Genomic DNA, 15,906 nt, shown 5'->3' with positions numbered 1-15,906 from the left:
GGGGGGGGAGGGGCGCTTATTCTTTCCTCTTCCCCGCGTGTCTGGCTCGCGTGTAGAAGCGTAAAACTGCCAAGCTTCTCCTCTCCCTATGGAAGGTGCGTACGCGATACTCCCTTATACGGCCAGGTAGCGCCGTACATGGTCAGAATGTAGGGATCGTCGTTTTTGTATTATCGATTCTCTCTCCATGTTTTCTCTCTCTCTCTTTCATTTCTTCCCTCATCGCGATTCCGCTCGCACGAAACCGATCGCGCGTACACTCGTGCAGCCGAGGCACGAACTTTAATTATCCGCCGAGCTACCGAGAATTCGAGGCCAGGTGACATCAGCCGGTTATCTGCTCGTCGTTTAACCCCCTTCGATGATTTTTCCACTAAGTAAATATTACTTTGGAAATACCGCGAATCAGACACTTGTGCGGTATTGCAGCTTTCCTGCAAGAAGCAGAATCTCGTGATCGTAAAAATAGAAAAAGATAAGAAACGAGGGATGAAAGTGAAAGAGAGTGGAAGCACGTTAGGTTATTATGCACAAGTGCTGCAAATGATCGCGCGATACGTACATAGATAACTTTGTTGATTTATTGAAAGCACGTGCAAAGAATTACAAAGTTCAGCAATCAGAGAAAGATCGCGAGGTATCCTAAATATAAGCGATTGTTCCTTATTAGGTACCGCGTGCCCTCCATTTATGGAACTCGCCGTTCCGTTCTTAGCACGCGGCGCCATTCGCGGATGATTTACTTCTTTGCCCATGTCTCTGGAATTTAATAGCTTCGGCCGCCGACGCTAATTGACCATCGCTGATCGACAGTTCATAGGAGTACAGACATTGCATCTGTCTACATCTGATTTTATTTGCATTCCTTCATTCTCGCTGTTGAAATCAATTAAACAATTATTTTACACTTAAATTAAATATTATTTTTCTTATTAAAGTTTTCTAATACTATTTGCAATAAAATTATATTTTCTTGTACTAGAAATATTTAGGACCGCATTTTTCCAATACAAATTGTAAATTAATATATTTTCTTGAACTGTATATTTTTTTTATTATTGCAATCAGTTGTACATATATGATAATATGTTATAATTTACTCGGTGGGAGAGATTAATAAGAATTTTATTTGTTTACTTGAAAGGTCCACACTCACTTGGTGAACGGTCGACCCGGGGCTCTGAACCACAGCGCGACTCTGCAGAAATTCACCCAGGCCAGATTTGTGCGGCTCCGTCTTCAGGGTCTCCGACGTAACGGCGAGCCTTTCGCCGACAAGAGACGTGCCTTCTATTCAATAAAGGAAATCAATATCGGAGGACGTTGCCTGTGCTCCGGACATGCAGCCCGATGTCGGTACAGCGTTCAACACGGGGTAAGTAAATTGTTCCGGCAACATAGTTATGGAATAATAAATATTGTAACGTATATACATTATCGATGATAGCGCGTATATATTTTTAAACTTATGCGCGTTTTAAAAATAGGTGTATCTTATTATTCAATTAATTTATATTGAAACATAATTGAATAGCTACATTAATATAAAAAATTTTCTAACACGTCTCTAACGTTGTTCTTTCGTCAAAACACTTCATATAGTTTTTTCGCGTACTTGATTTCAAAATGCGGAATTTGTCTCGTGAAAATTCGTGGAAAATATATAATGCTACAATTTCCGTGGCGCTGAAATTGGTCGCGCTCTCGAAAGAGGACACTCGGATTCAGCTGCTTCGAAAATAAATCCATCGGAAGTGCCATAAACTTGTCAGGTCTTTGTCCGCCGACGCCGCTAATGGCGAGGTCCCTCCTTCTCGAATCGTTGCCTGCTACAAAGCCCGCAGAAACCGCTAGGAATTAAGGTCCCGCCGCGATCCGCGCAGAGCGGGTGCTTTCGAAGGCGCCATTAGTTTTTTTTAGCCACTATCAATGTTGCGGTTTCTCTAAGGTACGTGTTGGGAAGTTGCGGGAATCTCGGGATTGAAGGTGGAACGATGAATCATGATTAGAACCGTGAGAATGGTTCATTCACGTAACAAAGGATGATCCATTTCTTTCCACTTACTACTTGATTGTTTTACAGGTTACTTATAGATTATTTATGGGTTATACATCATTAAAATTAATATTTATATTCAATCTCGCTATTGCAGTTTTATTGGTAATACTATACCCCTATTAAGCTGGACCCCATCACAAATAAAGTTCGGACCTAGTAAAAAATTCAGTGCTATTTTGTTTATAATTTGTTGCTTCAGCCCTTTAACGGAAAATAACGTAAAAATGTTTTTTTTCGAAACACACGGCACCGTGAAAAATCGGGATTTACGCGATTAATTGGCGACTAACAGAAGGTAATTTCTACAAATCTCATTCGATATTGCTGAAAAGGCTGCGAAATTTTGTTTCCTCCAGCCGTTTCGGAAAAGACAATGGTTGCTCTAGCTTTGAAGGTTAAAGCTTTTTACAGTCACTTCAGCACAGTCGAATGCGACTTGTCTAGGAATTACCTCCTATTTATTAGGTAATTAATTAGCAAAAATATATATATATAATAGGATTAAATTTTAGGCTAGGTCCGAACTTAATTTACGATAGTGAGAGATTCATCTTAATAGAGGTTATTACTATTTTTTTCAGAATTCTATCTATTCGTTAAAACCAAGTAACTTGGGCAGCATAATTTATTTCAAATATTTTGTTACAAATTTTCTAATATGTATATTTAATTAATGTTATTTTTATACAGATAAATTATAGCGTTTTAGAACCATAAACGCAGTTGATGCGAACGTAAAACGAGAATATACTACATTTAGCGCGAAAGAGAATGCGGGTCAATAGCGAGCAAGTAACGTGGAGTAAATTTACAGCAGTCATGAGACGGAATGAAAATGCAAACGTTGTGTTCTATCCCAGGGGATGAATCACGTTTAATTGCGTACACGATGCTGCAGTTTCTCAAGCGGCACAATACGCAAGCGGGAAGACAATAGTCGCTAGTGATTAATTACTCTCGTCCGTGGCATATTTCCTCGCGAAGCTGAGGTCTATTCTCTCTATGTCTCTCTGTCTCTGTCTCTCTCTCTCTCTTTCTCGCAGCTGCAGAAACACGAATCTTGTTGTATGTTATAATCCGAGAACGGGCATTTGCCGAGTGCTTCATGCAGCCGACTTCAACAGACAATAATAGTTTACCATGTCTCCTAACAACGCTGTCGCTTGGAATTGCGAGATCTTTCCTCACGATTTTACGATTGCCTTATTCTGTGTAGACGAAGTTCAAAATTTCTCTAGACGGCGCTCCTAAAGCAACATCCACTTTCTCACGTTTCGCTATCGAATTGTTATCAAGATATATTACTTGTGAGCCAACTGATTAAAAGATATTTCTATTTAAAGAAATGAAGTTTTACACAAGAAATTAATTTTATTATTCAAGTTATTTGTTAAATATAATCTTTTTTTGCAATAGTATTATAAATTTAGAAAAATTAAATTTTTTTATTATTAGAGAACGTTATTTAAGTAGTCTTTAATTAAAATTAGAATAAATGATAGGAAGATAAGGGTGTGTGTGGATAGTTTGTGTAAAATTTTTTGGCTTCTATGAAAAATTTGATTTATTAGAAATCTGTGCAAAATATGACAAACGATATTGCATTGAACGTTATACGACTTGCTTTTGTATCGTTGCCAATGTGCTCAACGTTCCGGGAATTGGGCAAGCGTTTCGCGAAATCGCGGACGCGTAATGCGATAGAGCATTCATTGTGTCATTCATGATGCAACGCCACGTTTCGACGCATCGGAATCACTGCGTCGCCGTAGAGTGGGCATTGACCTTTCCGTTGTATTTTGCTCGCGCAATTTTCACGATACGTTCATTTATCCGATACGAGTCGAGTATACGCTCATTCAGCGTTCGTTGTTACGAATCGAGGTGGGCATTACTGAGTACCGAGGAAAGTGCATTGGCAGATACAGCGAGAAAGAAAAAAAAGAGACGCGCGCGAGATGATTGAGAGTATAGGAGACGTTGATTTCTCGCCTGTTTGTCGCTGTGGACGAGAACACTGGAGTTATTGTGCCACTATCAATTTCATATTCAAACAATGTTACGGTCACTTTCGCAATTGACATTTCTTTCGTCGCCTTATCATATCATTCAAGTGCATTTCAGTCAATTAACGTTAATTAACAAATTTTTAAAACTAATTTTAATCAAGCAAGATCGAATAATGGATTATTTGATGGGCACTTTTTTAACTTTATTTAAAAATCTCTTGAATTAAATTTTAATAGGAAATATATATGTTTCATTTTTACATTAGAAAAATATTAATTCTTATTTTCTTGTAGAAAATTTTTATGTTTTTTTGGTGGAAACTTTTAGATATTTTAAATTATTTTGTGGCTCATTTATATAAATCTGCCAGTTCCATTAAAAATTTTGTTTACTGGAAAAAAGTATTGATTAAAAAAAAATGAGTCTTTTATGCAGTCATTCACATTATTACATCATTAATATCTTTCTTCCACTGTCAAGATGTATTTTCTTTGATGAATTCGATTGAGTTAAAGAAGCAATTTCCATGTAAGATTTAATCGGTTACCTAATTTTTATACAACATATAATTTATGATTCATAAACAAATACATAAATATCTCGATTCTCGATTAATCAATGTTTAAGTTATCAATTTTGGTGAGTTTAATATTTATATTTCCACTCTACAACCCGAAAATTATCGATCCTGAAATTACTATATTTTTCTTTTCTTTAATAAGAGAGAGAGAGAGAGAGAGAGAGAGAGAGAGAGAGAGAGAGAGAGAGAAATTGCTCGGAGCGACGAATTAGTCAAAGAATCGGTCATAAAAATTAAGGTCAACCATTCTGAGGCACCGCGTTGAATCGCAGGTTTTCATTTTTCGAAGGCTGGGCTATCTCGATTCGAGAATAACGGGCTCCAGAACATTATGGCTTTCGATGAAATGTAATTCAGGTTCGTTAAACGCCGCCGCGATGGCGGTGAGTAATTGCAGAAACCGGGGCTTGATTGCCGATCGCAGACGGGGATGGCCATTATCATCGGCAGTAAATAATACCAAGCATGTGTTAACGGGGGAGATATTGCAATTGACCAGAGTAGCCCGTTCGTTTGTCACGCCAATGATAAGACCACACGCGGCGTGTTAACCTTTTCGCTCTTCCGCGTGCTCGTTCACGTTTGTCGGGCGCGCGATGCGATATTTCGGTGAAATCGGGGCTCATTAATCCCGCCGCAATTTATTTTCGGTCGCTAACTCCTCGCACGATTTCTTCGGCCCAATTCAATGTGCGCTTTGATAATTGCAGAGTCGAATCAAAATAACTCTGACAGAGAAAGCGAGGTGATATTAATAGCCGTCATTTATCTGAGATGATAATTGATTTTATTATTGTGAGGTTTCACGATATCGCAATTAATTACAAAGTTCTTGTAGTTGTTTTTGTTCTAATCTCATTATACTTAGATGCAATTATATATACGTATCATCATTTTCGATATTACGAGGAAAGAATGTAGTTGTTTCTGCTTGTCGAGAATTCAAAATTTACGATCGAGCATACTTAGATATTTGAACTGTAATCGTTTCTATCGTGATTGGGCGATTTGCGGGTCGCAAACGACGCTAGTTTCGCGATATTTATGACAATCGCTGAATCCTTTTCGAACGGCAAAGAGGAACTCGTAAATTGAATATATAACGTCTAGTACAATGCGAACTTCACTTTATACCCGGCGATATAGTTATCCGCGATTATATGCATATGCGATTATTTGCACATCCGGATAGACAATTGTGTCTATGAAATCCCGTCTTTATGACTCCGCAATGCGGTAACATCCGGATGGCTGGTAATATATCACTGAATACGCTGATTTATATGACTAATTAACAAATCAATCATTTAATTTTGTGCCCCAAAGCGATAGTTTTACGACTTACATGCCTCATAAAAACATATCAAGTGATGAAGGGAAAAAATTAATGCAGCTAATAAAAATTAGATTAATAAGAATTCTCAACAGTAATTAGATTGCCTGCAATAATTTTATTAATTCTTCTTGATGACTAGCTATTATAAACGTTATTATAATTTGACAAATCAAGGAAACAGTACGATGGTAAATCCCGAATCAACACTGCGATAAGCAAGCTTCCACAAACAGTTGTTCGAGAATGAGCAAAATTACGCAGAGATATCGCAGCGTAACTCGCAAACGCTTCCGCAGCCTATCTGCAACGTATCCGCAATCGATCGCGCGTATTCTCGCCATATGACTTAATAGATAAGCGTAACTTAAGAACACGGATATTTCGCGGCATCTGATAAGCGCATTTCTTATCCCTCAGCATCAGGAATGCGAATGCGAGCGCCACACGTGCGGCGAAAGATGCGAAAAATGCTGCCCGATGTACAATCAGATCCCGTGGAAGCCCGGCACAGCTGGCAAGGGCTTTCACTGCGAGAAGTGCAACTGCAACGGCCATGCAACGTCCTGCATATACAACCAGGAAGTGGCCGAGAGGAGAATGTCCATGGATATCCGTGGGAAATACCGAGGCGGCGGCGTGTGCGTCAATTGCTCGGTGAGATGATAAGAAGTTAAACGTAACGCGAACGCGTTTAATTGGGGTTTATCCATCTTAATCGCAATTAAATGCGTTCTGAAGTGTGTAAACGCACGCTCCCTGGTATATGAGTCACTCTCTAGTTACGAGAATTAATTACGGATTAATAATTGAGTAGCAATCCTGATGTTGATCTTTTAAAGTTAAGTATTTTCCGTACACTTACACGCGCAATGTGCGCCTTGAAAATTATCTAATAGAAAATTATCCAGACGACACATCTAATTCTTCATTTCTTTTTAGAAATTAATTTTTACTTAATATTGTAATTAGATAACTTTTACTTGTGCGGTTAATAAACATAATAATATCGTAACATAAAATTGACATAAATATTTATAAATTGATATTGATACTTAATAATGAGAATGATAAGTAATAGGATACAAATAAAATTTGATAAGAAATAAGGTGTTACGAGTACATTTCGCGAGATATCATTCGCGACGATAATATTTGCAAAATTGTAGGAACACACGGCCGGTATTAACTGCGAAAAATGTGAGGTCGGCTACTACAGGCCAAACGGCGTTGCACCTGATGCGTCAGAACCTTGCCTGCCCTGCGACTGCAACATACGTGGCAGTACAGGCTCCTGTACTCCCGACGATTCCTACACGCGTATCGGAAAGGTAAGAACTTTTTATAATTTAATCGTAATATTCTAGGATATTTAATGCTGTATATAGTTATATATTAAAAAATAGATTTATGCGAATTAAAATTTCTTCGTGAACTCTGAACATGAGACACGGTCGTGTCTCGGTTTAAATTACGTAACTATTATTGTGTTGAAACAAATTATCCCTTTCGTCTTGAATCATTGCTTTGAGTCTCTGTTAGAATGTCCCGCGTTTTGTCGAAATTTTTCGAAAATTATCTCGATATTTTTTTGTTGATACGTACTTATTGCCAACTTTCATTGGACGTAATTTCGTACATTTTTAATGATACGAAGACGATGCATTTAGAGTTACAACTTAGAATTTGTATCGCTGCATGGCTTTTTTAGTAAAAAGTATCTTATTATGAATGACATAAGTATCTTATTATGAATGAATATTAATAATTAATAAATTAATTCTATTCTTGCAAATATTAATTTTTATTATAATTGAATATATTTACAAATATGCAAATAAAGTCTAATATCGTTTTGAATCAAGTAATAACCACACCATATATGAATATTACAATATATGCAATAAAAGTAATTACTAATCGATTATAAACTTTATCCCTAAAAGTCATCCTTATCATAATTATACTCATAAGAGTTAACAAAACGAGGTTTATAATCACACTCGTCTGTTGCAAGATCGCAACTCAACACAGGTGGTGTATCGCATATGCATTCCATACAATGCGTTGTTTTCAGTCTATCGCCATATTGCAATTTCAGAGTACCGTATTTGCACGTATCTGAAAAAGAAGAATACCAAATGAATCATCATATTTTTATAGAATATGACAATATTAATAGCGTGTCAGTTGTTCTATACGAAAATACTTTTTTGTATTTAGTAAATTGGGTGCAATGAATTAAGTTATATTTTGCAATTAGTTATCATTTTTTGAAATTATAATATTAACATGCTACAGAAATTAATTTTACACAGTGCTCGTTATCCACATGCAATGTTTGTCGAAATTACTACCTACTTGACGCGATTCACAGTACGATTATGTAATTAGTATTGCTTGACCGTTCAAGTGCGTGCTAATACATCATTTTACATACCTCACACTATATTCATATGATTACCGAATTAATTTTTTGCGAAGTAATAAATTTTTTTCTTTAAACATCGCGATCCGTAAAATTAAAGAGAAAAATGTACGAATAAATTCAAACAATTTAACAAGATAAGAAGTTAATTTTTCCAATCACATGTGTTAAATTATTAGCATTAATTTTGTTCATTCAACATGTATTATAAAATACTCTAATTTTCAACATATTAATATGATTGAGAAATTGAATATAATTGCATATCGAGAAGCACATATGAGAAGTACAAACAGCTAGAATTCTATACAATTCTGTAGAAACAATGTAGATATAATATAGATTGATAAAGGAACTAATGCTCACGTTCTAGAAGGGTTATTGTTAAAAATTTATATGTAACAAGTCGAACGTATCATTTCAATACTATGCGGATATTTCTTAATGAATATAGGAATCTTTTTTTTTTATTATATCGACGTAATACCTCGCGAATATGATACTACAAAATTAAATTTACATTTAAAAATAAATATAAATCTTACCACTTATATTTAACCGCTTAATATAGTCGTTAGCACTAGAAATAACATCATCATCAGGGAGCTCTGAAAAATTCAATAAAAACATTTACAGGATTGACACGGCGACGAAATGTATGCAGTATACAATCGTTGCACATAAAATCGTTTTCGCAAACTTACGGCAATTCATAAATATGATACAATTAGTGTCATCACTATAGAAAACTGGAGCACATTTTTTACCAAAATAATTTATATGACTGAATGCAGGATGAAAACAGGTGGAATGGTTATTCCTGGCACAAAAAGGCAGGACATTTTTACCTAAAAATATGAAATTGCCAGTTGTAATCGAAATAGGTATTACATATATCGAGAACTTTGAGAGTCATATAAGTTAAAAAAGCAATATACATTTATTACGTGATAATAATTAACATTATCATTACCTTCGTAACCTGGCTGGCAGACACAATCTAACTCGGGGTGGTTCTCTACGTCGAAAATATGACCATCAAAATATATATCACCGTTTACATTACAAATAGCTCTGTCGCTTAGTTTTTTAGCTAAAACATATAAGGAGCATTGGTTATATACACTTGTTTCTACGAATATACCTGCCACCGTTTATTTAAATATACTAAGCGGTTGCATATGCGCGACTTGTTGAACAACTGTTTAAATCAAATTTTAATAATAACAAAATATAAGTTGGTATAAATTAAGTATAAATTAATTATATAATTTTTAAAATTTATTTTTGATTTTTGTACATAATAATTGATTGTTAGTGATTGATTGAAGTGTCATGAAATATACATGAATAATATATACGTATAATTTTCAATTAAGAATGTACTTACGACAAATTTCTACTTCTTCGCAACATTTTGTTGGGTTTCTTCGTGTATAACAATTATTATTAGCTCTAATCTCTTTCATGTTACACTGAACGGTGGTGCATTCAAACGCAGCACTAGATGAAAAAAAAGTTGCAGTTTTTTATAATTAAAAGAAAATAATGATTTTTATATTATCTATTCGATTTAACTCTAATTGATACAACGAACATTTGATTTTTTTATATGCATTTTATATATTTTTTTTAACATCTATTTTAGCTTGTCCATAAAAATTTGTCCATAACACGGGATAGCCTTGCTTCACAGCTGTCAAAATACACGATCTCCATGCTGGTGCAGTTACAATATATATATAAAATAAGTACAACAAAAGAACCAATCAACAAAAGAGCGGCAAACAAATGTATCTTAAATGTATCTTTTGGAGAGCAGCTATTATATATATACTCTGTTAATTATGAAAATTAATATATCTAATTTACGTTAAAATTATTCAATTTATTTATACCATCATGATAGTCATGCTTACATGCTATCATGATTCCGTCCACGTTTGCAAACGCAATTGTCGCAAACGTTCGAATCTTCCTGTCGAAGGGTTTGGCCGGGCAAGTAACTGTGACCGTTGATGTAACACTGATTCTTAGATCTCCTTCTCATATGTTCACAATTGTATCTTTTCGGGCACTGTGCGTACTGGCCACTCGGCAGTTTTGCGTACACCGGCTTGCAACCGAGGTCATTGTAATACGCCAATGGACCCGGGCATGTTTGGTTAACTTCATGAAAAAGAAAAAATTAAAAAAAGTTTGTAAAAAAAGGACATGTTTTAAACGACTAGAATTGATTCCGCCTTAATCACATAGATTATAAATTATATACGGTTTTAAATTCATCAGTGTGATATCTGGTTAATTTTAGATTGAATTGTTATATTTTAAGAACAGTTAAAATATTATGACTCAAACGACAAAAAAATGAGATATTGGTTTTCCCTTGCGATTTACCTGGACTAGCCGTGACAACGGCGGCGACGAACGCTACGTAGACGCACACTCGAATCATTCTTGTGATCAATCGCGCACAAGTTCATCGACTGTGGTGTTCGTGTTACATTACTTATATATTGTTACCCCCAATAAAAGATGCGAGGGCCAGAAGGACATATGTGCGAAGTATAAAAACAAATAGGAGAGAGGAGTTATAACTAAAGAATGTAGAAAGACGTCATACAATCCACATAAACATTTATTTTTATAAATGTTTGACCAACATAACGACAGCTGAGAGATATTTCTATCTGTAAAAATCTATAGCATAGTCTAAACATTTTATTTCGTACAATTGAGCGTTAAATATTTGTCGCAACAGAATTTTTGTTATAATTATTATGGCATTTATGAAGAATTAATTATCTTCAGTGTCTCAATTACACTGACGTGCGACGGTTTGTAAGCAATCCTATTCAGAATTGTTTATTAATTTAATTAGTTTAAGAGTGATACGTAATGAAAGTCGTTTTTCGAAATTTCGTGAACTCGCAATAAGAAGTCAATATTTTACGAGATCTTATCAATAGATTATTCTTTTGCATATTGTTGCCTATAAATCTCGCGCAAAAAGCGTTGTCAGTTAATTCACGACGAAAATTTAATAAATTGATAGCTGGACAATTTTTATACGTTAGTAATCTCATACGTTTTTAATGATACGAAGACGATACATTTAGAACTTAGAATTTGTATCGCTGTACAGCTTTTTTTGGTAAAAAGTATCTTATTATGAATGACATTAATTGGATATTAATAATTAATAAGTGATTTCTATTCTTGCAAATATTAATTTTTATTATAACTGAATGTCTTTACAAATTTGCAAGTAAAGTCTAATATGGTTTTGAATCAAGTAATTATATACATATTACAATATATGCAATTAAAAGTATTTACTTATCATATTCGATCATATTCTATCTTCATTATAATTAGTCTCGTTGTGGACATAAGTAGGAATTTGATAATCACAATTCTTTGATGCAAAATTACAACTCAACACAGGTGGTGTATCGCATATGCAATCCATACATTGTTTTGTCCTCAGTCTGTCGCCATATCGCAGTCTTAGAGTACCGTATTTGCATGTAGCTGAAAAAGAAGAATACCAAATGAATCATCATATTTTCATGGAATATGACAATATTAATAGCGCGTCTGTTGTTCTATACTAAAACATTTTTCTGTATTTAGTAAATTAGGCGCAATAAAGTGAGTTATATTTTGTAATTAGTTGTCATTTTATAGGGTCGTAATATTAACGTGCTACAGAAATTGATTTTACGCAGTGCTTGTTATCCACATGCAATATTTGTCGCAATTATCTTCTATTTGACGCGATTCACGGTTGTGTAATTAGTATCGCTTGACCGTTTGAATACGTGTCAATACCTCATTTTATATACCTCACACTATATTCATATGATTACCGAATCAATTTGTCGCAAAGTAATACATTTTTTTTCTTTAAATATCGCGATCCGTAAAATTAAAGGAAAAAACGTATGAATAAATTTAAACAATTTAACAAGATAAGAAGTCAGTTTCTTCAGCTACATGTGCTAAATTACCAATATTAATTTTATTGCTTATTCAACATGTATTATGAAATACTCTAATTTTCAACATATTAACATGATTGAGAAATTGAACATAATTGCATATCGAGAAGCACATATGAGAAATACAAACAGTATTCTATACAATCCTGTAGAAACAATGTAATATAGATTGATAAAGGAACTAATTTTCACGTTCTAGAAGGTTTTTTACCGTTAAAAATTGATATGTAACAAGTCGAACGTCATCATTTCAATACCACGTGGTTATTTCTTAACGGATATAGGAATCTTTTTTTTATCATATCGACGTAATACCTCGCGAATATGATATTACAAAATTAAATTTACATTTAAAAGTAAATATGAAACCTACCGTTCATGTTTATCTCGTAGTTAGGATTAGGAATGATATCATCATCAGGGAGCTCTAAAAAATTCAACAAAAAACGTTTACAGGATTGACATGGAGACGAATTATTATACACAAAATTGCTTTCGCAAACTTACGGCAATTCATAAATATGATACATCTAGTGTCATCACTATTAAAAACTGGAGCACACTTTTGACCAAAATAATTTGTATGACTGAATGCAGGATGAAAACAGGTGGAATGGTTATTCCTGGCACAAAAAGGCAGAACGTTTTTACCTAAAAATATGAAATTGCCAGTTGTAATCGAAATAGATATTATGTATATCGAGAACTTTGAGAGTCATATAAGTTGAAAAAGCAATGTACATTTATTACGTGATAATAATTAACATTATCATTACCTTCGTAACCTGGCTGACAGACACAATCTAATTCGGGGTGGTTCTCCACGTTGAAAATATGTCCATCAAAATATACATTACCGTTTACATTACAAATAGCTCTGTCGCTTAATTTTTTAGCTAAAGCATATAAGAAGCGTTGGTTATATACACATGTTTCTACGAATATATTTGCCACAGTTTTATTTAAATATACTAAGTGATTGCATATGTGTGACTTGTTGAATAACTGTTTAAATCAAGTTTTAATAATAACAAAATATAAATTGATATAAGTTAATTATATACTTTTTAAAATTTACTTTTAATTTTTACACATAATTGACTATTGTATCGTGAATATACGTGAATAATATATATGTACGCATAATTTTCAATTAAGAATGTACTTACGACAAATTTCTACTTCTTCGCAACATTTTGCTGGGTCTTTTCGTATATAACAATTATCATGAGTTCTTATCTCCTTGATGTCACACTTAACATTGAAGCATTCAAATGCAGCACTATATGAAAAAAAAGTTGATGTTTTTTTATAATTAAAAGAATTTAATGATTTTTATTATCTATTCAATTTAATTATAATCGATACAATGATTATTTGATCTTTTTGTATGATAAATACTTTTTATCAAAATACATTTTTTAGATTTTTCTTTGTGAATCGCGATTATTCATAGACGAGAAATTTAGATTATTTCCCGAAGTAAATAAAGTGACGTGCAACTATTTGATTGTCAGATATCCGTTAAGTAGCTATTAGAAATAAAGACAAATCGCGCTGAAGATTTCACGCTGATGCGAACAAATTCCTTACAATATGTTCACGTATCTGTCACGTGTTACCATGACAGAATAGTCAACAGAAAACTACACCAGTACGAGAAACCTTGATATAATTTGAATATTGTGACGCCGTATATGAATCTTTTATAATATCGAAAGAAAATGTACTCATACACACACATATACCGAACAATTGTATTAAATATTCATCAATGCTGCGCTATTCGTAGAAAATGAAAGATTCTTCGGATAAAATCATACATTATAGTAAGGGGAGTTGGCAGCATATTTTCACATTTTGATTACTTGAAATTATATTTTATGTAGTACAAAAATAATATGTCAATAATTTGTCAATGTAGCGTCGGTTATTCTCCTTTTTTGTGACCGGATTATCATTGGTTTTGCCGAGAAGCAGAATCACGTTAAATAAATAATTTACGCAGTCTTTTATATATATTAAAATATCGCAAAGCGCGCACCGTTTATTCGCTTACACTATGTGTATATGCATATTAATACTTATAAAATATTTAGATGAAGCAATTGATATAAAGAATTAATCTACTTATCGTTTATGCAAAGTGTAAATTGTTTCCCTAATTGCAAACTTGAGCTCTTTATGACATATAAAAAGTAAATTAAAATCATACTGCGTAGTGCTTTAGTTATTTTCTTTAGCATCTGTTTTAGCTTGATATAATTTGTCCATATAACACGAAATAGCCTTGCTTGACAGCTGTCAAAATACATAATTTCTGCGTTGGCAGTTACGATTTATGAAATAAGTAAAATAGAAAAACTAATCAGCGGAAGAGCGGCAAACCTTTTACATGTATCTTTTGGAGAGTAGCATTATATGTGTGTATATATACACGCACACACACTCACCCACTCTGTTAATTATGAAAATTAATATATCTGACTTACTTTAAAATAATTCAATTCATTTATACCGAAATTATACTTACATGCTACCAGAACCATATCCACGTTTGCAAACGCAATTGTCACAAACGTTCGAGTCTTCCTGTTGAAGAGTTTGGCCGGGCAAGTAACTGTGACCGTTGATGTAACACCGATTCTTAGATCTCGTTCTCATATGTTCACAGTTGTATCTTCTCGGGCACTCTCCGTACTGGCCTCTCGGCAGTTTTGTGTACATCGGCTTGCAACCGAGGTCCTTGTAATACGCCAATGGGCCCGGGCATGTTTGGTTAACTTCACGAAAAAGAAAAATGAAAAAGTTTGTTAAAAAAAGAACACGTTTTAAACGAGTGGAATTGATTTCGCCTCAATCACATAGATTATAAATTATGTACGGTTTTTAATCCGTCGGTGTGATGTCTGGCTAATTTTAGATTGAATTGTTATATTCTAAGAACAGTTAAAATATTCTGACTCAAACGATAAGAAAATGAGATATTGGTTTTTCCTTGCGATTTACCTGGATTAGCCGTGACAACGGCGGCGACGAACGCTACGTAGACGCACACTCGAATCATTCCTGTGATCGAACACACGCAAGTTCATCGACTGTGGTGCTCGCATTACATTGCTTAGGACTTAGGTATATACTGCTATCCCCAATAAGGGATACGAGGACGAAAAGGACATACGTGAGAAATATAAAAACAAATAGGAGAGAGGAAAGAATGTACAAAGACGTTACACAATCCATATAAACATTTATTTTCATAAATGTTTGACCAACATAACGACAACTGAAAAATATCTCAATCTGTAAAAATCTATAGTATCTAAATTTTTTATTTAACACAATTAAGCGTTAAATATTTGTCGTAACAGAATTTTTGTTATAATTATTATGGCATTATTTTTGAAGAATTAATTATCTTCAGTGTCTCAGTTACACTGATGTGCGACGGTTTATAAGCAATCCTATTCAAAATTGTTTATCAATTTGTTT

General features: G+C 34.0%; 2 protein-coding genes across 5 annotated transcripts in view; one reads left to right on the top strand and one right to left on the bottom strand.

Moving 5' to 3' along the window:
* LOC105447832 (laminin subunit alpha-1) overlaps positions 1-15,906 on the top strand; it is a 150,368-nt gene that overhangs the window by 47,280 nt on the left and 87,182 nt on the right. Inside the window, exons 4-6 of the mRNA XM_011686058.1 lie at positions 1,145-1,375; positions 6,403-6,639; positions 7,152-7,313. Coding sequence (XP_011684360.1) covers positions 1,145-1,375; positions 6,403-6,639; positions 7,152-7,313 — 630 coding nt within the window. The remainder of the gene's footprint in view (positions 1-1,144; positions 1,376-6,402; positions 6,640-7,151; positions 7,314-15,906) is intronic.
* On the bottom strand, positions 7,768-15,533 carry LOC105447816. 4 transcript variants are annotated; one of them, XM_011686023.1, is made up of 7 exons: positions 15,424-15,533; positions 14,948-15,197; positions 13,584-13,696; positions 9,384-9,503; positions 9,115-9,258; positions 8,956-9,018; positions 7,768-8,103 (listed from the first exon to the last, which is right to left on the bottom strand). In XM_011686023.1, exons 1-7 carry the CDS (start codon positions 15,479-15,481, stop codon positions 7,922-7,924), a joined length of 930 nt encoding a protein of 309 aa, XP_011684325.1. In that variant the 5' UTR covers positions 15,482-15,533; the 3' UTR covers positions 7,768-7,921. The 4 variants fall into 4 exon arrangements, with proteins under 4 accessions (XP_011684325.1, XP_011684339.1, XP_011684331.1 ...); XM_011686037.1 differs by lacking the exons at positions 13,584-13,696; positions 14,948-15,197 and adding exons at positions 9,801-9,913; positions 10,330-10,579; XM_011686029.1 differs by lacking the exons at positions 13,584-13,696; positions 14,948-15,197; positions 15,424-15,533 and adding exons at positions 9,801-9,913; positions 10,330-10,579; positions 10,808-11,759.

Source organism: Wasmannia auropunctata, unplaced genomic scaffold (assembly GCF_000956235.1).
Source record: "Wasmannia auropunctata unplaced genomic scaffold, wasmannia.A_1.0 LD336116.1, whole genome shotgun sequence".
Taxonomy (NCBI): Eukaryota; Metazoa; Arthropoda; class Insecta; order Hymenoptera; family Formicidae; genus Wasmannia; species Wasmannia auropunctata.
Note: the sequence above shows the minus strand (reverse complement) of the source record. Positions and strands in the feature narration are given on the sequence as shown.